The following is a 22,652-nucleotide window of genomic DNA, read 5'->3' as shown; positions in this document are numbered from 1 at the left end:
ATACAACTGGTGTTCGCCATGAAAAACCTTACCAGTCAGCTACGCCACTCTTTAGTGGTGCACCCCTCCTAAGACTAATCCTGGATCCACCCCTGTGGTATATTTTAATTTCATAAAATGCCATATTTAAATAAAAGTATATGATCCATCCAAGTATCCATCTACCTTTCCAGCTATATCTATCCATCTGTTCATTTATTTGTTTATTTGTTGTTTCACAGAATTTCAAGTGAAGCCAACCGCTAATTCACGTCGCTCTCCAAGTAACCTCTGAATAATCTCAGAGATGAATAATTAACATCCGAACTCAATCTTAGCATTGTTTTAAATGATACCATTTAACTTACCTTGGGTGACGAACAAGTGTTTTGGCTGCTTCGGCATACTCCCACTCAATCGCTATTTCTAGGCACGTCATTTTTCTGGCGTTTCTAGCTGTTACGTCAGCGCCCTTGTCCAAAAAGAATTGAGCGATATCCACCCGATTGTATCTGCAAGCTACATGTAGAGGAGTGTTTTCTTCCAAGTCTCTTTCGTCTAATGTACTTGGCAAAAGACAATTCAGCAGGGCTTGGACTGTCTTCAAAGAGCCCGCTTTGACCGCCAGATGAAGAGCCGTGGATTTTTTTGCTTCTGTAGTTGTTACATCTGAACCTTTTGAAATAAGTAGCTCGCAGGTTTTTCTGGAATAACACAAAGAAAACGTAAGCGTATCAATGCGTGAAACGCTTCTTATGGCATTATCATCATTGTCATTATCTCAATTTTAGTGTCAAACGTAGTTAAGGCTTGTCGCTATATATATACTGAAAAATGTTGGTGCTCGAGCGGGTTGGGTAAAACCGAAGTATGGAATGTTAATGGACATTTGCATGATGACCCCATTTGACTACAAGTACCTTCAGGTTTCGCTTGCCTCTTGCTAATTAAAGCTATTGTTATTTTTACGTACCCCACTATGAATACAAAAAGAAAAACAACCGGGATTCTGGAAGTTGTAGTCAAATGACGCCATCGTGAAAGTTGCCTATTGTCATGGTAATGCTAATGACTTCATTTACATCGCACATATCACAAACAGTCTCATGGCGGTTTACAATTCTCTGGTTTGCAGTTCGCTTCTCAAACAGTGTGTGCGTTCTTTAACGTCCCATAGACCCTAATCACTCAATGTTCAAACGAAAGATTTTGCACGTCTAACCTCTCATTCAGTGCGCACGTGCAAGAACAGCTGAACATAGATAAACAGGATTGAGACAGTGAGCGTCATGAAAGAAACTATCCTCCAAAGATATGAAATAGCCATGGAAACGTCAATAAGTCAGAGACCACCAATTCCAAAAATTAAAAAATGTGCAAAGTGCAAAATCAGCAATTGAAACGGCAAACAAACCTATCAACCACATCTAAAAAAGAGGAGCCTGGTAAACTCTCTCTCACGGACATTAGCCATCTTATGTATCCAACTGCCCCTGCCATTACAGAATCACTGGGCATGAAAACAAAGGGAAAAAACCGACTACGAAAACCGAACCAACAAAAATGGAAAAAGAAAATTAAACGTGAAATATGCAAAATCAGGGGTGACCTATCTACGCTAAATGAGATAAAGAACAAAAAGTCAGTCAAAGAAAAGCGGAAGAAGGCACTATTTGGCAAGCATAACATCAAGCAAGAAAAGCAAATACCAACATTCATTGAAAAAGTAAAATAAGAACTACAAGCTAAAGCTCAACGAATCATGAGATTTGAAAAGAGACAGAACTCTTTTCACCAGAATAAACTCTACAGTGAAAATGCAAAGCAATTCTATAGAGAACTAAAAAAATTCATTGAGATCAATGAGCCACCTAAATTTGATGAGGTAGAGAGCTTTTGGGGCAACATCTGGGAAAAACAAAACAGCTACAACAAAAACGCTACCCTGCTCGGTCAAAAAGAAACTGAGAACATTGAAGTCAACTATCAGTTATGGCCACAAATTACCCTAGAACAAACGAAATCAGCAATTAAGAAAGCCAGTAACTGGAAAGCCCCTGGTAAAGAAGGGATTGCAAACTTCTGGATCAAGAACTTGCCTTTCCTACACCAAGACCTGACAAATGCTTACAGTGACTGTATTTGCAACACTGAAACCTGCCCTGACTGGTTAACAATTGGCATTACCTATCTGCTTCCCAAAACAGAAGACACCAAAAATCCTAAAAATTATCGTCCAATCACATGTCTCCCTACAACTTATTAACCTCCATCATTACCGAAAGACAAACATCTTGATGGAAACGACCAGCTCCCCAATGAACAAAAGGGCTGTCAAAGAGGGAGCTATGGCTGCAAAGATCAGCTTTTAATAAACAAGGCCATCATTGAGGAAACAAAAAAGAGAAAGAAAAGCCTATCAACAGCCTGGATCGATTACAAAAAGACACTTGATTCTGTGCCCCATGACTGGATATTAAAATGCCTTGAAATGTACAAACTGTCACCAATCATCGTCCAGTTCCTAACAGCTGGTATGGAGCAATGGAAAACAATTCCTATCTTAAACCACTCAGAAGGCGGTGTCTGACATTTGCAGACTGCAGACTGCAGACTGCAGACTGGCTACAAATAGCGCTGATAAAAAGTATTTAAGTCTAAACACCCATTTCAAATAGCACTGATAAACAGTATTTAAGTCTAAGAACCAATTTTAAAACGGTTAGCTTTCAATTATTGAAAGCTAACCGTTTTAAAATGGGTTCTTAGACTTAAATACTGTTTATCAGCGCTATTTGAAATGGGTTCTTAGGCTTAAATACTGTTTATCAGCGCTAATGGTAGCCAGTCTGCAGTCTGCAGTCTGCAATCTGCAAATGTCAGACACCGCTCAGAAGGGACGTTATACTCAAGGCAAATCAACATCAATAGCGGCATAGTTCAAGGCGACTCTCTCTCTCTCCTCTCCTGTTCCTCATGGCTCTTGCTCCACAAAGGCTATCTTTACTTCTCAACAACACTAGTTATTGTTATACTACAAGTACATGTACTATATCAATCACCTATTCTACATGGATGACCTGAAAACATTTGGAAACAATGACCAGGAACAAATTAACCTTTTGACCATTATAAAAGGTTTCAGTGATGACATCCCAGGCCCGTAGGAGGGGGGGGGGGGAGGGGGAGGGGGGGTTTGAGGGGTTCGAACGAACCCCCTTGAGGCCCAATATACATATATATATTTTTTTTGCTGTTGCCGACCTAACCGAGCGCCGACTCTTGGGTTGTCAGGATTGTGCTTGCGCTAGCCTATTCAAAACGCGATGCTCCCGTGAAGCATACACTGGGTTGCCTGTGGTACGTGTTACAGAAAATCAGTAGGCACTGAATTGTGTGGTATTGAACTACAGCATTCCATTCTCTGAAGAATAACAAATGTAAGAGAAGCGAGAAACATTGGCTTCTGGGCTGGCATGTTGATAATTTTCAAGTTTCCTCACAACTTCTTTTCACCACAAGTTTAAGCGTGCCCTCTGAGCATCTGACAGCTTTGTAATACCAAAGTTCACTGAAGTTAACCCCTGTCCAACGGGGTTAGTATTTGCATGGGAGACCAAAACAATATACCCCTCATAAAACAGAAGCATCGGACCGAAAATACTATTAACGTTAACAAATGCGAACTCAGCAAGGTACAGATTTTGTTAGCTTGCTTTATGCAAAACAAGAACATCATTATAAAAGCTTATTCTACGCAAAAAGGTAGGTTCTGGAGGTAATTTTGAGACTGGAAATCAAGGTTAGGCGGCAGACGGCAAATACAAACTCACGATTTAATTAACTTAACACACTAGAAAGACGCTAACCTCATTTTGACTAGAAAATGCTTTACTATTGCCATAAAAATTATCCAGCTAAGCTAGCATATCATAAAACATGATAAATTCATAAAGGCCACCTTTTCCAGTGAATAATTTTTTGAAACAAACAACATATTTGCTATTAAAGGAAAAAACCCCTTATATTTCATGACGTGCGGGAAGAGAAGAAACTCAATCGAGTCAAATATGCGCAATATTGCAACAAACTAAATTTCAGGATCAAACCGTTTACATCAAGAACCTTTTCCTTGAATAATGAGGCACAAAATACACGACAAGCTTTCTTTCAAACAAGCTTTCTTTCAAATAATTCTTGGCTGTCATATTTCCAATTTTTTTTTTACCTGAAGACTGTGCAGCGTTGATCACAGATCCACTTAAGGTGTTTGACTCGTTCTCTGTCTTTGTTGAACCCATAAGTTACCAGAGAATTTTCCCTTTGGTTTTAGTGTTCTACATAACAGCACACTTGATAAAATATATTAGAAATACAGCTCACTTTGATTTCGGCTTGATGGGCGATAGATTGTCGTCGAAGTCCATTACTCGTCACTTTTAAGATTCCACCGCCTGTCTTGTTCAGTATCCAATTGACTTGCCATTATTGAGCTTCATAAGGGTATATTTTGTTTAAAAATCCACTAAAACGCCATTCGCGTTACATGACTTTCGACGCCATTGCAGGTTAAGTTTATCATTCTACTGTGTCCACCAGAGAAGTCTACGCATTTCCACTACCCTCTCTATCCTAAGAAAATACGAGCAGAAGGCTCTATGCACAAAGACACCACTTAGCAGGGGAGTGACAGGCAAGACTTTTACCGACACGGAAAAAAAGAAAAAAAAAAAGAAAAACACCCAACAAATGCCACCCTTTTTCCGACTGGGATTGCCATACGGCAACCCAGTAATAAAGTATTTGTTGTTTTCACTGTTATGTTTTCGGAAAAAGCCTCTTATAACTCTTTGTACGACCAAATGGAAAGAGAGGTCTGAAGCGTATGAGTATTTTTATGAATCCTTCGAGTATGTCGTGTATGTTTTGGAAGTCATGGCACATAATCTACACCACGACGACTGTCCAGCCCAGTTCTATGGATGCTGGATACCTCTACCTGTCGCACTGATTTACGTTGCATTAACTCTTTGTAAAAATGCATGCAAAGTAAATTGTGACGTCAAAACAGGAATAGACCCACTCCCCTTCTGACTCGGTCGTCAACAAAAGATGCTTGGATTTGTGCAACTTTCGAAGCCTATAAAATGGCAGGATTTGTTACAAAAGGAAAAAATGGCCGCAATGCGTTTCGAACTAGATTCATTTTAGCGAAAAAAACATTTTGGGGTTATGGGCACTTTAAAGGAGATAGCATAATGATAATAATGAAATTCTTATATAGCGCCAGTACGTATCCTAATATTCAAAGGCGCTTCACAATGTTAGAAAACATTTAAAAAGGTAACATCTAAAACAAAATAATTATAGAAAGGCCTTTTTAAAAAGAAACGTTTTAAGCTTATTTTTTAAAACGGGCACTGACGAACTATTTCTAATATGAAGGGGTAGTTTCTAAAGAAACTGTGGTGCTGCGTCGGTGGGGAAGTAGTATACAAAAATTTGGTTTATCAACGGAGTTGATAATGTAAATTGACCACCGTACAGAGATTCTAAAAGCTGACGTTTCGAGCGTTAGCCCTTCGTCAGAGCGAATCGAGGGATTATGGGTTACGTGTAGTTTTTATAGTAGAGTAGGGGCTACGCTATTGGTGGTAACATGGCAACGTGAAAAGTAGGAATATATTAGTTAAACGAAAAGCGTTCGTTAATACCGTGAGGATTAAGGGTGCCGATTTGAAAGATGAATTTTTGTTCCAGATTCTTGCGGCTTTCCGTCGTGCCTAGATGTAGGGAAAGGCCGCAGATAGCCATGTGTTTTTTGGAGTGGTTAGGCAGATTAAAATGGCGAGCGACTGGCTTAGATGCATCCTTGTCATTCTTCTCAACATCGCGAAGGTGTTCGCGGAATCGGTCACCTAGTCGTCTACCTGTCTCACCAATGTATAATTTATTGCATAACGTACAGGTTATGCAATAAATGACATTTACGGAGGTACATGTGAAACGATCGGTGATCTTAACAGATCGCTTAGGTCCCGATATCTTGCTAGTGTTAACAATGAAAAGACAAGTTTTGCAACGTGAGCGCGCGCATTTGAAAGTGCCGGGTTGCTCGTTGGTTTTGAGCGCGCTTCTAACTAAAAAGTTGCCTACGTTTTTGTCGCGTTTGAATAAAATAAGTGGAGGTTGCGAAAAGATTCTACCAGTCTCGGGATCATTTTGGAGTAATTTAAAATTACTAAGAATGATGCTTTTGACTGCGTGATTATGAGGATGGAAAGTGAGGGTGAATGGAATTCTGTCATTCTTATCTTTCTGTGACGTTTGTAGTGACGACTGTCGATCAAATTGTTGGGCGCGATGATGGCCCGCTTTGACCACAGAGACAGGATAGCCACGTTTTTCGAAGAACTGGCACATCTCCTCTGATTTGCTGGAAAAATCGGAGTCATCACTACATAGACGTCGAAGTCTAAGAAATTGAGAATAAGGAATGGAGTTCTTGACATGTGATGGATGTGACGATGAATACAACAAATAACTGTGTGAATCAGTAGGTTTGTAGTGCACACTAGTACATAGCACGTTGCCTCTAATAGAAACTTTGATATCTAGGAAAGCCAATGAAGTTTCCGAAATTTCCCAGGTATATTTAAGAGCCGGATGAAAAGAGTTGACGGAGGTTATAAATTGATCGAGTTCTTCTCTGCTGGATGAAATAGCGCCGATGCAGTCGCCGATGTAGCGGCCGTAGAGTTCAGGTTTGGGGCCGTTGTACTGATTAAAAAATTGGTGTTCAACATATCCTACAAAAAGATTGGCATAGCTAGGTCCCATTCTTGTGCCCATCGCTACACCATTAATTTGTTTGTAATAGTTGCCGGCGAATGAAAAACAGTTAAGCGTTAAAACTAGTTCGGCAAGGCGGAGGAGCGTTTCCGAGGTAGGTTCTTTGACAGTGCGTTGATCGAAAAAGTGTTTAAGTGCTTGAAGACCTTCGCTGTTAGGAATGACTGTGTATAGAGATGTAATGTCCATGGTGAAAATAAGTTTGTCTTGGCCGGAAAAATTGAAATCGCGGAAAATTTGTAGTGCGTGTGTACTGTCTTTAATGTATGATGGCAAAGATTTGACGATAGGCGTCATAATCCTGTCTAAGTAGCTAGAAATGAGTTCGGTGGGGCAACTACAGGCAGAAACGATAGGTCGACCTGGGTTGTTGGGTTTGTGAATTTTAGGCAAGAAGTAAATGCACGAAGTTCTAGGGGTGTTGATGATGAGACTAGTGGCAGTGTCCGGTAATTCTTGATTAACTATAAGATTTTGAATGGTGTCTTTGACAAGTTTTTGATTGTTGGAAGTGAGATCTTTAGGGATTTTGGCATAAAACGAGGTATCCGAAAGTTGCCGCAAAGCTTCTTTTTGGTAAAGGTCGGACCGCCAAACAACTACCGCGCCGCCTTTGTCGGCCGATTTGACAACTATGTCGTTGCGTTTACTAAGATTTTTAAGCGCCGCCCACTCTTCCGAGGAAAGGTTGGAAAATTTAGTGTTGCGATTGAATTTAAGTTTGTGAATGTCGTGACGGCATTTTTTGGTGAAAAAATCTAAAGAGGCAAATTGTCCCTCTGGGGGAGTCCATTTGGATTTGCGAACTAGAAGTGTTTCAAAAATATCTTTATTAGAAGTGTCCGAATCATCCTCTTTGTCGTGAAAAAAGGCTTTTAACTGAACGCGGCGAAGGAATTTTTCAACATCTTGCTTAATAGAAAATTCGTTGGTGCGTTTGGTAATAGGGACAAAATTTAGGCCCTTACTGAGAACAGATTTCTCTGAGTCAGTAAGCGGAAGATTTTCTGGAATTGTAATAACGGTATTATGGCTATGCAATTTAGTGTCGTCGGTAATTTGCGGACCTATTAATTGTTGAAGTTTAAGAGTCTTGGTTTGGTGTAAATGGTCGAACAGTCCAGAATTAAGTTGTCGGATTTTAGCGCGAATCGATTGTACTAAAATTGCTGGACAGATTTTGGAAAGTTCGGAGCGGCAATGAAGAATTTGTTTGTCAAGTGCGATTCGTTTTTGGCACATAGCTCTAATTGTGATCCTCATAATATTACGTGAAAAAGAATTTTGCGCACATCGAATTTGGTGAAGATACTGATTTGAGTGAGAGAATGTAGACGCATGAAAGTTCGAGCGAAAACCTTTAGGAATGACTTTAGAATTGAGGCAACGGCCGATGAAGTTGATGTGACTACAAAACCTAGTTTTGGCAAAAATGAGAGTGGCTAAACGGAAAGCTAAGTTACTGCTAAGTGTGGGAAAAGGAAAAAGATAACTTACGATTTCCTGGCGTAGCTCCTTGGTGAGTTTCTTCAAGCTTGGCATCGTCGTCTTGGGTCTCCTGTTAGAAATCTGTGGATTAAAAAATACTAGAACACAAGGTTAGTGGTCGCAGCGGTTGAATACAAATTTGTATTCAACCGCTGCGACCACTAACCTTGCGGTTGTATTCAACCGCTGCGACCACTAACCTTGTGTTCTAGTATTTTTTAATCCACAGATTTCTAACAGGAGACCCAAGACGACGATGCCAAGCTTGAAGAAACTCACCAAGGAGCTACGCCAGGAAATCGTAAGTTATCTTTTTCCTTTTCCCACACTTAGCAGTAACTTAGCTTTCCGTTTAGCCACTCTCATTTTTGCCAAAACTAGGTTTTGTAGTCACATCAACTTCATCGGCCGTTGCCTCAATTCTAAAGTCATTCCTAAAGGTTTTCGCTCGAACTTTCATGCGTCTACATTCTCTCACTCAAATCAGTATCTTCACCAAATTCGATGTGCGCAAAATTCTTTTTCACGTAATATTATGAGGATCACAATTAGAGCTATGTGCCAAAAACGAATCGCACTTGACAAACAAATTCTTCATTGCCGCTCCGAACTTTCCAAAATCTGTCCAGCAATTTTAGTACAATCGATTCGCGCTAAAATCCGACAACTTAATTCTGGACTGTTCGACCATTTACACCAAACCAAGACTCTTAAACTTCAACAATTAATAGGTCCGCAAATTACCGACGACACTAAATTGCATAGCCATAATACCGTTATTACAATTCCAGAAAATCTTCCGCTTACTGACTCAGAGAAATCTGTTCTCAGTAAGGGCCTAAATTTTGTCCCTATTACCAAACGCACCAACGAATTTTCTATTAAGCAAGATGTTGAAAAATTCCTTCGCCGCGTTCAGTTAAAAGCCTTTTTTCACGACAAAGAGGATGATTCGGACACTTCTAATAAAGATATTTTTGAAACACTTCTAGTTCGCAAATCCAAATGGACTCCCCCAGAGGGACAATTTGCCTCTTTAGATTTTTTCACCAAAAAATGCCGTCACGACATTCACAAACTTAAATTCAATCGCAACACTAAATTTTCCAACCTTTCCTCGGAAGAGTGGGCGGCGCTTAAAAATCTTAGTAAACGCAACGACATAGTTGTCAAATCGGCCGACAAAGGCGGCGCGGTAGTTGTTTGGCGGTCCGACCTTTACCAAAAAGAAGCTTTGCGGCAACTTTCGGATACCTCGTTTTATGCCAAAATCCCTAAAGATCTCACTTCCAACAATCAAAAACTTGTCAAAGACACCATTCAAAATCTTATAGTTAATCAAGAATTACCGGACACTGCCACTAATCTCATCATCAACACCCCTAGAACTTCGTGCATTTACTTCTTGCCTAAAATTCACAAACCCAACAACCCAGGTCGACCTATCGTTTCTGCCTGTAGTTGCCCCACCGAACTCATTTCTAGCTACTTAGACAGGATTATGACGCCTATCGTCAAATCTTTGCCATCATACATTAAAGACAGTACACACGCACTACAAATTTTCCGCGATTTCAATTTTTCCGGCCAAGACAAACTTATTTTCACCATGGACATTACATCTCTATACACAGTCATTCCTAACAGCGAAGGTCTTCAAGCACTTAAACACTTTTTCGATCAACGCACTGTCAAAGAACCTACCTCGGAAACGCTCCTCCGCCTTGCCGAACTAGTTTTAACGCTTAACTGTTTTTCATTCGCCGGCAACTATTACAAACAAATTAATGGTGTAGCGATGGGCACAAGAATGGGACCTAGCTATGCCAATCTTTTTGTAGGATATGTTGAACACCAATTTTTTAATCAGTACAACGGCCCCAAACCTGAACTCTACGGCCGCTACATCGACGACTGCATCGGCGCTATTTCATCCAGCAGAGAAGAACTCGATCAATTTATAACCTCCGTCAACTCTTTTCATCCGGCTCTTAAATATACCTGGGAAATTTCGGAAACTTCATTGGCTTTCCTAGATATCAAAGTTTCTATTAGAGGCAACGTGCTATGTACTAGTGTGCACTACAAACCTACTGATTCACACAGTTATTTGTTGTATTCATCGTCACATCCATCACATGTCAAGAACTCCATTCCTTATTCTCAATTTCTTAGACTTCGACGTCTATGTAGTGATGACTCCGATTTTTCCAGCAAATCAGAGGAGATGTGCCAGTTCTTCGAAAAACGTGGCTATCCTGTCTCTGTGGTCAAAGCGGGCCATCATCGCGCCCAACAATTTGATCGACAGTCGTCACTACAAACGTCACAGAAAGATAAGAATGACAGAATTCCATTCACCCTCACTTTCCATCCTCATAATCACGCAGTCAAAAGCATCATTCTTAGTAATTTTAAATTACTCCAAAATGATCCCGAGACTGGTAGAATCTTTTCGCAACCTCCACTTATTTCATTCAAACGCGACAAAAACGTAGGCAACTTTTTAGTTAGAAGCGCGCTCAAAACCAACGAGCAACCCGGCACTTTCAAATGCGCGCGCTCACGTTGCAAAACTTGTCTTTTCATTGTTAACACTAGCAAGATATCGGGACCTAAGCGATCTGTTAAGATCACCGATCGTTTCACATGTACCTCCGTAAATGTCATTTATTGCATAACCTGTACGTTATGCAATAAATTATACATTGGTGAGACAGGTAGACGACTAGGTGACCGATTCCGCGAACACCTTCGCGATGTTGAGAAGAATGACAAGGATGCATCTAAGCCAGTCGCTCGCCATTTTAATCTGCCTAACCACTCCAAAAAACACATGGCTATCTGCGGCCTTTCCCTACATCTAGGCACGACGGAAAGCCGCAAGAATCTGGAACAAAAATTCATCTTTCAAATCGGCACCCTTAATCCTCACGGTATTAACGAACGCTTTTCGTTTAACTAATATATTCCTACTTTTCACGTTGCCATGTTACCACCAATAGCGTAGCCCCTACTCTACTATAAGAACTACACGTAACCCATAATCCCTCGATTCGCTCTGACGAAGGGCTAACGCTCGAAACGTCAGCTTTTAGAATCTCTGTACGGTGGTCAATTTACATTATCAACTCCGTTGATAAACCAAATTTTTGTATTTCTAATATCATAAGGAAGAGGATTCCATAGTGTCGAGGCTGCCACGAACAAGGATCTTACGCTGTATGTTCTTAAATTAAAAGTCGGGTACAGTTGACCACAGTATGACGTAAGAAGAGCGCGTATTTACGACAGGGCTAAATTATTGAGCGCAATGTAGGTAATGAGTAAAATCTTAAGAATAACGTGATAATTTATCGGAAGCCAATAAAGATTGAAGAAGATTGTTGGAGTTCGAGTTGGACTTCGAGTTGGACTTCGAGTTAAAGTTGACTATAAAAATAAACCCCCCTCCCCCCAAAAAGAAATAGAGGGGTAGGGTAGGGAAGGTCCCGCAAAACTAGAGCCCGCCGCTTGTGCTTATGGGAGGGCACAAACCAACGATAGTATGACAAGGAATATTTTTCCTTGAAATGTAAATGCTAACCATGATCCATGATGCTAACCAACGATCTCTTATGAAGAGAAAGGATTTGAATCAAAGCAGTGTCCATTTCTGTTAAGAAAGTGCAAGTGGCACATAAAGATACCTTGCATCTCAACTTTGGCCTAGCATTGTAAGGAAATATTTTGAGGCTTAGGTGCCCGAGGTCTTCAGTACGGTCCTAGGCCCCGTAATCGATACGGAACGACCAAAGCCTGCAAATAACGAGTCTATTTTTTTTCTCTGCAGTATTATTTTCAAAGCAACTTTTGTGTTTAAATTTTAACAGGCCCTTTACAGCTAGACCATCACGTGACCTACTTTTCATAAAATTGTGGGCTATAAATTAAAGAATGCCGGAAATGGAAAAAGCATGTCAAAAATATCAAAATGGCCAAGTTTGAGGCCCCTGGCATTAAAGAATGACTTTTATGACGGTTTGAATTTTAAAAAAAATGAGAAGATTTGTATTGAAAAAAGTTGTTGAAGAGAAAGACCTTGCTCTCCAGCAACATTTTCCATAGAAATCCCCTAGATTCTCCGAAAATTCAAATTGTAGTATAAACTCACTCTTTAATACCAGGGGACTCAAAGTTGCCCATTTTGCCATTTTAATTTCGATATCCTCTTTTCACGTCTGGTCTTCTTCAAGTTATAGCCCAGCAAAGAGCCAATGCAAATGTGGCGTACGCGCGCGTTTGACATTTTGGTCCAAAATTGAGCTATCGGAATCCTTACTTGTTTGACTCTGCGTTAAATGTCTATATTTTACTTTGTTTTACGGTGCAACAAAAAGCTTGAAACGTTGGGAAAGTTGGAAATTTCGGAACGGTCCGTACTCGGGGTCCGGAAGGCGAAATCTAGACCGCAGGAGCGGCGAGATTCAGGAATGCTGAGAAGCTGGAGGAAAAAAGTTGACAGTTACCTGTTTTCCAATTTTGCTGTGAAAGGACCTTTCAAAACCTTTTCCAGATCTCGCCCAAAAAAATAACGAACATGAAAGTTACGGTTAAAAGGTGAGGTTCACTTCCCCTATAGTTTCCTCGGTTATAAGTAGAAAAAACCGGCAACTATTGTCTACGTAGCAGATTACAGTTGAGATTACAGTGACAGATCAGTTTGTAGAGAAATAAACAATTTGTTCTTTTGAAACTTGATGTTTTGTCCAAAACAAATGTTTTAGAAACTGACTGTGAGAGGACAGCTCGTTTTAAATGTCAATCGTAGTTCACTTTCGTTGCGGTTTTACTTTGCAAGTGCCTATGATTGTCTTGTAGAGCGAAATGAAATGTACAGAGGTAATTAAAATTATTTTTAATTCTGAATAATATGAAATCGTCTATTAGTAAATATATGGGCCACGACCCCAAATATGGACAATTTGTAGTGAAAACGATGATTTGCAAATACTTGCAACATGTTCATTGAAACAAAAATGTCAATCAAATATATTACCAATAATTTCTCGCTTTCTGCAAGGAGTGAATAGTTTCATCAGCGACAGAGATTTCTTAAAGAACTGAGGCTAGGAAGGTGTTTGTTGGTGATTAAATAGCATCCAGTTATTAATTTTATTCACACAGCTCTCGATGTTCCCTATGTCACCAGGGATGGTGATAAAATCATCACCTGTGTCATTATCCTAAAACAATCATTCACCTCAGGCTCAGTGACACCGACATTAACCTCGTCTTCGGCGAATAAAGAACTGAGGCTAGGAAAATGGCGCGCGGTCGAAATATAACGGAAGAGCCTGCTTGCAGGCTAGAGCAACGGTAAATCGTTCGTACTATATTTTTACTTCAAGAAAACCGCTCAAACCAACCAGGTTACAAGATACTTAGACCACTGCATAACGTCAACAAGATAGAGTGATTGCAAAGTACTTGTGAAGGCAAAAAGTTCGATGTTAAATTGAAGGTTTTTGTTGATCATACTTTATGTAGCCGTCGTTGATTCTTACTTATGTTTATCAGAACGGTTACTTATGGGCTTCTTTATTTCATAGCATGCACTAAGTTCCAGCAGAACAAGTGTGGAATATTCTTTTTAAAAACGGCATGGTTACGTCTTCAAACAGAACGTCATCATCCACCCACTACCCCTACCAATCCTCTCTGAAGCTAGTACCCATGAAATCTAAAGTTACTTACGTGTGGCCATTGCTGGCAGCCAAGTGAAGAGGTGACATTGCGCTTTCGTCTCTTTCATCTACATGGGTAGCAAATTCTGGTAGTTTTGAAAGGGCTAACACGCAATCTAGAGAACCTGCCTCGGCTGCAATGTGAAGTGGAATCATGTCCTTTATATCTCGATCCATTATACACACGTTTACACTTCCCAGAAGGATTTCTAATATCTGAAATGCAAAAAATAACATTCACCCGTGTTACACAATCTAACTGGGTAATACCCATATAATCTAAATTTAGATCAGTGGGTGCAAGCCATCTCATATGATCATCCGAGTCATCCAAGCAACTCATTAAATATGCGTTTCCTCTTTCACTTCAATTACATAAAGTTTACCCTATACTTGGAAATTTTCTTGTCAGGAAAAAAAAGGAAACAAAAAGGGAAAAAAAGGAAATTTTTTAAGATGATCGACGGACATGGATGACAAAAAGGTTGAACCTAGTCCGTTAGCCACGCGCAAGGAATCATCGATAACCACCACACCATCGAAGCACGCTGCTGAATGAAGGCGAATTTTTATATTTGAATAGAGACCCATTACCAATATTGAAAGGCAATCGATTTAAGGTGGGTACTTACTTAGAATGGGTGTTTAGACTTAAACACAGTTTATCAGCACTATTCAAAATGGGTGCTTAGACCTAAATACGGTGCATGCATGGTTGGATGACTCGGATGATCATCTGAGATGGCTTGCACCCACTGATCTAATATTAGATTATATGGGTATTACCCATTTAGATTGTGTAAAACTGGTGCACCAAAAATAACACTGGTTAACCCTTTAAAATGCACGTTTAGCTTATGAGGTCGCTCTTTAGAGAGAAACAGTACAGATAAATGAAACGCCCAAAAGGGGAAACCTCTTAGCCAATTTATAAAGCAAAGGACTGTTGAATTTAAGAACAAACCACTTGACCTTGCGAAAGAGGGATGGAAATAGGGGAAAATAAATTTAACACCGTTTTTAAAGTTTCATCCAGTTAATTAATCAACCCATCAACGCCCATGGACTGTGGAAGGAACTGGCTCGAATTAAGAAGCCCGAAAATTTGTGTATTTATACCCAAATCAGTCAATTTCTAGGAGTAAGAGGTTTATCAGGCTTTAAATTAATATACTTAAACAAAGAAAGGAATCGATGGTATATATTTGAAAAAAAAAAACTTAGTGCAAAAATGCGATTGTGTTGCACTGAGCCTACGTTAAGACACGAACAATGACTTCTGTATCATATACCTCAGAAGTCTCTAATCCTGCTGCTAAGTGAAAAGCGTTTCTGAGATAATTGTCTTTCATTTCTATTAGAACATGATCTTTGTCCATTTGTAGCAACATTTTAACCATCTCAGGCTTTCTATACTGGATAGCCAAATGAAGGGCGCTGTTCATTGCAGCATCAGCTGCTGTTATGTTTACTCCTCGTTCCAACAACAGTCTTACGGCATCCAAGGATCCATGAGTCACCGACACTAGATATGGTGTCATCCCATTGATGTCTATAGCTTCCAGATCCGCTCCAGAATCGAGAAGAAGCTCTACAACGCGGCAGTTATTAAATGTTGCGGCACTAGGAACAAATAGAATAGAGAGTAATATTAACAACATTTTGACCCATGTGATGACGAATATCGTTGTCTGCAAGAGTGCAGACAACGCTGAACCACGTTCGATATGTTAGATAGATCCCAGATGACGTCAAAATGTGGTAAGACTCGATAAGAACAAAAAAGAGGCGCACGAGGCAAAATCCTCGATATAACAAAGATTTAAAAGTTTTCTTATGATGACGTCACCTATGCGCCTGTTCTCTATTAGATCATAGGTTAGAAAAGAACAGAAAAAAAAGTGATTACCTTGACTGAAAGCCGGGACTGTGATCGAAATTTTTGAAATTAATATAACAAGCACTATAACAAAACTTTATAATTCTAAAATTTTAATTAATGACACCAACGGTTGCACGATTTCGCGCGTGAACGGGATGAACTAATTTTATTAGCTGACATGTCTGTAATCATGACGACATCAATCCTGGTATGTGAAAAATAGTATCTTCACCTTGCGAGACGAGGATTTCAAATTTTAGGATCAAGGAAACTCTCTTTATTTCGTCGATATCTATATAATAAAATAATTTATTATATGGCAAGCAATTCTCAGCCAAAATGGGGCACTCTGATTGGCTAATTTTCGGTCGAGATTTTACAGTACGGACCATTACCATGGAAACGGTGCGTTTCCGTATTTTTTTTTCTCTTCCAGGAAATTCAAGTCGAATGAAACACAAACAGCTCTTAAAAAGCAGAATTTAATTTTTTCATTACAAATGTACAATTATAGCAGGCAGAATCTAGTTTAACAGGAAAAAAATGCCGTTCAAAGTTCGCTGACGGAAAAAGAAGGTTGTTCGATGTCCGATCGCTCAAAGAAATGATGCCATATAATAAACAACTTATTATCCTTTACTGGCTTGGGACCGCACTGGCGAATAATGGCCCTCGGTCGTTTTTGTACGGACCTTGCTGGTCGGTCGGTATTGCCACGACCTCGGACCAATATTAACCACTTACTAACCGAGCGCGAGGGCCGTACTGGGAATATTGGCCCTCGGTCGTGGCAGTACGGCCTGAGCAAGCTCGGTTAGTAAGTTGTTTATCATAAGGCACTCTGTTTCTGGTAGTAAAATGCTCTTCCGATGCAATCAATCTTTTTAGCTTTTTGTCTTTTAGCTCTTCAATCTTCTTATCTTTCTGGTAGTTTCACTGTGAAGAATGATAATATTCTCAGTTTTTTTTGTCGCTGTTTTGGTTGCAAATTATGAATTTGCCGGCTTTGCTCCAAAACAAAAACACACGGCTTGGACCATTTCCACGGAAATGGTCCGTACTGCAAAATCCCAACCGAGAAAGAACCAACCAGAGCGCTGGGATTTGCCCAAGACTGGCTTTGCCATATAATAATCCCCAATACGGCCCTCGCGCTCGGTTAATAAGAGGTTATTATCTAAAGGAGATTTCTAATATCTGCCAGGGCTTGTTTACAGTAGTAATTAAATAAGTTTCTTTTTTTGATTGACTGAGTCCGGGACTGTAATCAGCTGAAATTTTTGAAATAAATATAACAAGCACTTCAACGGAAACTTTGTTATAATTCTTAAATTTTAATTAATGACACCAACGGCCGCCCGACTTCGCGCCTGAACAGCTTGCATTAATATTATTACCTGACATGTCCGTAAACATGACGACATCAATATCCTCACATGTGAAAGATAAAGTGAAGAGTATCTTCACCGTGCACGACGAAGACCTCAGATTTTAGGAACAAGAAAATTCCCGGTATTTCATCGATATCTATATAATAAAATAATTAATCTAACGGAGATTTCCAATATCTACCCTTGTATACACCAGCAATTAACTAAGTTTTTTTCACCTGTGCAACGGTGTTCTGAGTTTTCCATCTCTGTTATTAATTTCAGCTCCATCGAGTACCAGCAGTTCAACCACGGATAAGTTGCCACTCTTAACTGCAAGATGTAGCGGGGAGGCAGATGCCACAAGGGTGAGTGCTTGACGGTCCGCTCCATGACGCAGCAACAAATCTACGACTTTTTCGTGGCCTCCAGTACAAGCATAATGAAGAGGTGTATGTCCATCATGGCTTCCCCCATCTATAAATTCTGTCATTCTCGATCTCGGTATTCGCTTGGAAGCTGTTTAATTTTAGGACAAAACCAGGATTTGGGTTTAAGTTGGGTTTAAGTTGATGAAAGCCTGGTTTTCACTAGCGACGCAAGAACAACCGCAAGCATAAGAAGCTTATGCCAGTGAAAACGAACGTCGATCGACATAAGCATCAAAATCAACCACGGTAACCGCCATTTTGTTTAAATGCTCAGACGTAGGGAATCTGGAACGAGTGCTTTAATTGGCCAAACGTAGCAAAGTTCCTTGTGCTTATGCTGCGTTTCGTTTTCACACGACGCAAGTGAACGCAAGCATAGCTGCGCACGCACAAGGAAAGGAAAATTTTTGATCCTCGTGCTTGTGCTTGTGCGTATACTTGCGTCAGCCCCGTTTTCACGGTGAAATAAGCGCTCTTATGCTCAGTTGCGATTGTGCTTGCGTCGCTAGTAAAAACCAGGCTTTTATGAATAGGGAAATCTTGTTTACATTTTTTACCACATTTGCACAAGGTTATCGTTTTCTAATCAGTCAACCGAAAATAAAGTATTGAATGTTGACAGACTTGCAATTGCATTAAATAATGAGCTATCTCTGAAAATTTGAACACGGTATACCAGATAATTTCTGAAATTTTACAAAGAATGTATGGTATAATTAGCGCCTTTAACAATCAAGAATTCACTGCTTTTTGATGACTAATAACTGACTCGTTATCAAAGCTAAACGACTTGAAACTGGACATCTGTAAACTTACCAAGTTCTTTTTACCTTTTGAAGTCAATTTGTAAATAGCATGATGAATTCTGCGAGCAAACTCGTATGACAATGAAACAAAATGTAAACCATTACGTCAGCGAATATTTATTTATCCTAATAGAGCGTTTTCACATGACTTCACGGCGGTCATGTTGGTGTTCCAAAACAAAGAAATGGCGGCCATGATGGTGTACCAAACTAATCCTCTGGGAATTGAACTCTATTTTTGTGCAAATACTTTCTTTTATTTCAGTAATCCAATATGGGTGCTGGTCACGTGAGTGAAAACGCTCTATTAGAGATCTCAAGGAGTAATAGTTGTAAATTAGCATTAGCATTTACCGGTTTCGAGAAGGAGTTCGCAAACATCTCCACTGCCGCTAAAGCAAGCAACATGGAGCGGACTGTAATTATACACACTTGACTCTAAACTTGCGCCATTTTTCAAAAACAGATCGCATACTTCTCGAGATCCACTCAAACAGGCATATATGAACGGGTTTACTGTTTGCTCTATGTTTACGATTGCCTTCACCCTGGAGTCTTGTAACAGAAGTCCGCAAATCTCTGTGTTGCCTCTCCTCGCAGCTGAATGCAATGGGGTTATCCATTCATTGTTACTTGGTATTGTAGGATCAGCCCCTCGTTCGAGCAAAAGCTTGACAATATTCTCTCTTTCAAACCTTGATTACAACATGAAATTGTGAGCGTGAGGAAGAATTCTTCATTAGGTTATGAACTGTACCTACCGTAAGCCCCGGGCGGCTTATTTATTTCAAGCACGTTTGAGAGGGAGGGCTTATTCAGTTTAATTTAGCGAAACGCATTATCGGTAGTAAATAGAGAAGACTTTGGATAGAACATGAAATGGTGAGCTTTAGGAAGAATTTTTCATGAGACTATGGACTGTATCTAAATCCTAAGAATACTTGAATTATAACGTATAACGTAAAATCGAAAATCTACTTTGATCGTATTATCAAACAGAGAATTCGCTATTTTCACATTTCCCATAATACACTTTGTTTGGCCCACATTTTGCATAAACATTTTCAAATGCTCTTTGGACACTACACATAATCAAGAGCATTTGAAAACAACGGTTTATGCACAATGTGGGGGGGGGGGAACAAAGTGTATTATGGGGAATGTGAAAATAGCGAATACCAATAATTAGTACATATATAGTGCTCTCTGCGTGCGCTGATTGGCTAACTCGGAAGTGATTAGCCAAGTACTATTCACCACCGAGTAGCCGGCGAGCGAAATTGAAAGTTCCGACCACATTTTACAAAAATTAAGTAGTTTTTTGTTCAGTTTTTTATTCAACTCTTGTGGTATAAGCTGAAACAGTTGTTCATCTCCACTTCGGTGAATAATTAACAATTAGACCTGTAGCCCGCAAGGGCTACGGGTCAATAGCCCATGAGGAGAAGCCGAATGGGCTATTGACCTGTGGCCCTTGAGGGCGAAGGGTCTAATTGTTTTAGTATCACCCAACTAGTCGGACAGAATAGCCAATAATAAAGTTAGGAAATGCAAGTTGAAAATATATTTATTTGGGAATAAAATGAAAGAAAGCGTCACGATTTTCACTACTCGAGGACTATTACTAATAGTCCTCTAGTAGCGTAGCCAATCAAAATGCAGGATTTGCATTAGTCCACTAGTTGGGTGATAATAATTGCTGATATTTATGACTAGAATGGAGTCATTATTAGAATGGAGTCTTATTTTGGAGTAACAAACGTTCCAGTCACAAGCAATTGTTGACCGGTTCTTTTTCAATGAAGGTAAGACGCTTCATGTAGTACACGCTTATTCAACAACTCCAATTCCTCAATTTCTTCCGGCCTACATACCTTGTAGCAGCATGCAGAGGTGTCAATCCATCCCTATCCTTTTCATTGATGTCAGCCCCTTTGTCCAATAAATTACCGATTGACCAGAGACAATTAGCTCGAACAGCTCGGTGAAGATTTGGCAGATCTGTCGAATTCTTCTTTCCTGTGAAACTACCAATTAGCGGATCAGGATGATATGGACGGACCGCATCCATCTCCTCAGGTGATTGAGTCAATTTTCGTTGTCCTTTGCCGCTTCCGGGATTGGAGATAAGTTCCAGAAAATCTGAATCATCGAGCCAAGGTTGTATTTTATTCAAGGACGAGACGCTTCGCTGCGTTCCTCCGGACGAAGGCTTGGGGCTACCGACTTAAAAACAAGATCTGGCTTTTCAGTAATCTACATCTAAATGGTACAGAACAATACACAACGAATGAGAGGTGCAACCTCGTTCCCAGGGTCTCTTTGTCGATAATGGACACCATGGGAACGAGGTTGAGAAAGATGCTATCTGAGCAATTTAAGCAATTGTCGCTTAGAATGGTTTTCAATTGAGTGTCGAAAGTAATTAGCAAATTGCTGTGGTTTGTGATTAGTTCACTCAGCGATTGGTTCAAAGTTCTCACGCCACTTTTTCAACCAATCGGAAGTGAAACCAAAACCAATCGTGGCTCGCGCGTGCACATTTTCCCGCGATTTGTGTCGGCTACGTGTAATTACTTCGAGTTTTGATTGGTTTACCGGATTGTCTCCGTCCTTTCTGATTGGCTAAAGTAATTATTTTGGTTTTGGTTTTACGAAACTCAATTGAAAATAGCTCTAATAGACTCCAGAAAAGTTCAGGTGGCTTGAACGGGATTCGAAACCAAAGACCTCTGGGATGCCGATGCAATAATCTACCAACTGACCTTTTGAAGCCACTCAGTTGGGAGCAGGTTAATTTGTTGGGCTCATGTGTTCTCGTGAAGGACTCGATGAGTGAACTAAACGTACATTTTATACATACTTATTTTTTAACTCCCCAGGGGTGCATTTTAGGGCCAAAAACACAATCTACGAAACGACAGAACAGAACAGCAACAAAGTTGAGAATGCCAAAGGGCCACTAAGAGGCAAATCAGTTGGTTATTTACAAGTGCAGCCGAGAAGTTGAACGAGGGACTACAAGCTAAGGATCAAATTCAATGAGTGGTCAGAGCGAGTCTTCAACCCGTGAACTCCGGATCTCAATGCAAGCGCCCTAACCACTGGGCCGCAGTGCTTCAGCTCAGTTCCACCTTCGGCAAAGTCATCATTAGTTTCAGTTTTGCCTGCTTCTACTTTCCTGGCTTATCGTATAGGTCCGGCCAAACGGCTTCAGCATTTGCTTTTAACATCCGTTCGATTTCATTATTTTGAATGATGTTGAACGATGTTGACTGCTGGCACGATTCAACACATTATGAAAATTTGATTAAACAAGCTTCACAAGAGGCCTGGTATTCAGTCACAAATTGCAGCCGCGGTTGTTACTATGGATACGATAGGACAGACCACGACATCGGGAACCATAAGGCCTACTCTTTGGGAATGATTTGTGGGTTCTTTAATAACCCTTTCATTCGCAAGATGGAAACGTTCATTCTCGTAAAAAGTACCATGATTTATTTGTTGGGTAGTTATGAGAATGTGGTGTTATCATATCAACATCGCACCTCTTGAGCTGATAGTTACCTCCATTCTCAACACCTGTCGAACTAACATTTCACTGAAATTGTGAAGAGAATTTACATACCAATCACACCTGAGAGTCAAAGCGTCAACGAAATTTTCAGACCGAAAGGTATATGTAACTGACAGGGACTACGGTTTACAATCCTTATCCGTGAACAATAATTATTGAAACTGTATCACTTTCTCCGCCGGTATGGGGACAATGTGAAGGTAAATTATAACGCCAAGTTTCTAGAGGCAATTGATCTCGCGTTTAAGAAATGCCACTTTTCCTTTTTGCCTAAGGCGGAACAACTGCAAGCTATTTATGCAGTCGTTACTGGTAATGATGGTTTTGTTAAACCTGCAATAGGATTTTGCAAGTCTATTTGCTACATGGTTGTTCCTTTAATATGATTGCGATTTTCTTCGATCCGAGTCCGAAATTAACTGTAAATCAGTCCTTCTTGTCGTGAGTCCCAATCGTGGAAGATCAGATGGATGACATACGAAAGTATGGAATTTTGTGCCTGAAACCCAACTGAACAGCTGCATGATGTTGCCGCAGA

General features: G+C 40.1%; 1 protein-coding gene across 2 annotated transcripts in view; it reads right to left on the bottom strand.

The window, feature by feature from the left end:
• LOC138052797 (transient receptor potential cation channel subfamily A member 1-like) overlaps positions 1-22,652 on the bottom strand; it is a 39,116-nt gene that overhangs the window by 11,124 nt on the left and 5,340 nt on the right. For both annotated transcript variants that reach the window (XM_068899377.1, XM_068899378.1), the window contains exons 2-7: positions 20,409-20,760; positions 18,889-19,229; positions 17,537-17,816; positions 15,338-15,668; positions 14,056-14,261; positions 348-683 (exon numbers count right to left, since the gene is read on the bottom strand). In XM_068899377.1, the coding sequence (XP_068755478.1) occupies positions 348-683; positions 14,056-14,261; positions 15,338-15,668; positions 17,537-17,816; positions 18,889-19,229; positions 20,409-20,760 (1,846 nt within the window). The remainder of the gene's footprint in view (positions 1-347; positions 684-14,055; positions 14,262-15,337; positions 15,669-17,536; positions 17,817-18,888; positions 19,230-20,408; positions 20,761-22,652) is intronic.

This window comes from Montipora capricornis, chromosome 6 (genome assembly GCF_036669925.1).
Source record: "Montipora capricornis isolate CH-2021 chromosome 6, ASM3666992v2, whole genome shotgun sequence".
Taxonomy (NCBI): Eukaryota; Metazoa; Cnidaria; class Anthozoa; order Scleractinia; family Acroporidae; genus Montipora; species Montipora capricornis.
The sequence above is the reverse complement of the archived record's forward strand: the minus strand, read 5'-3'. Positions and strand labels throughout refer to the sequence as shown.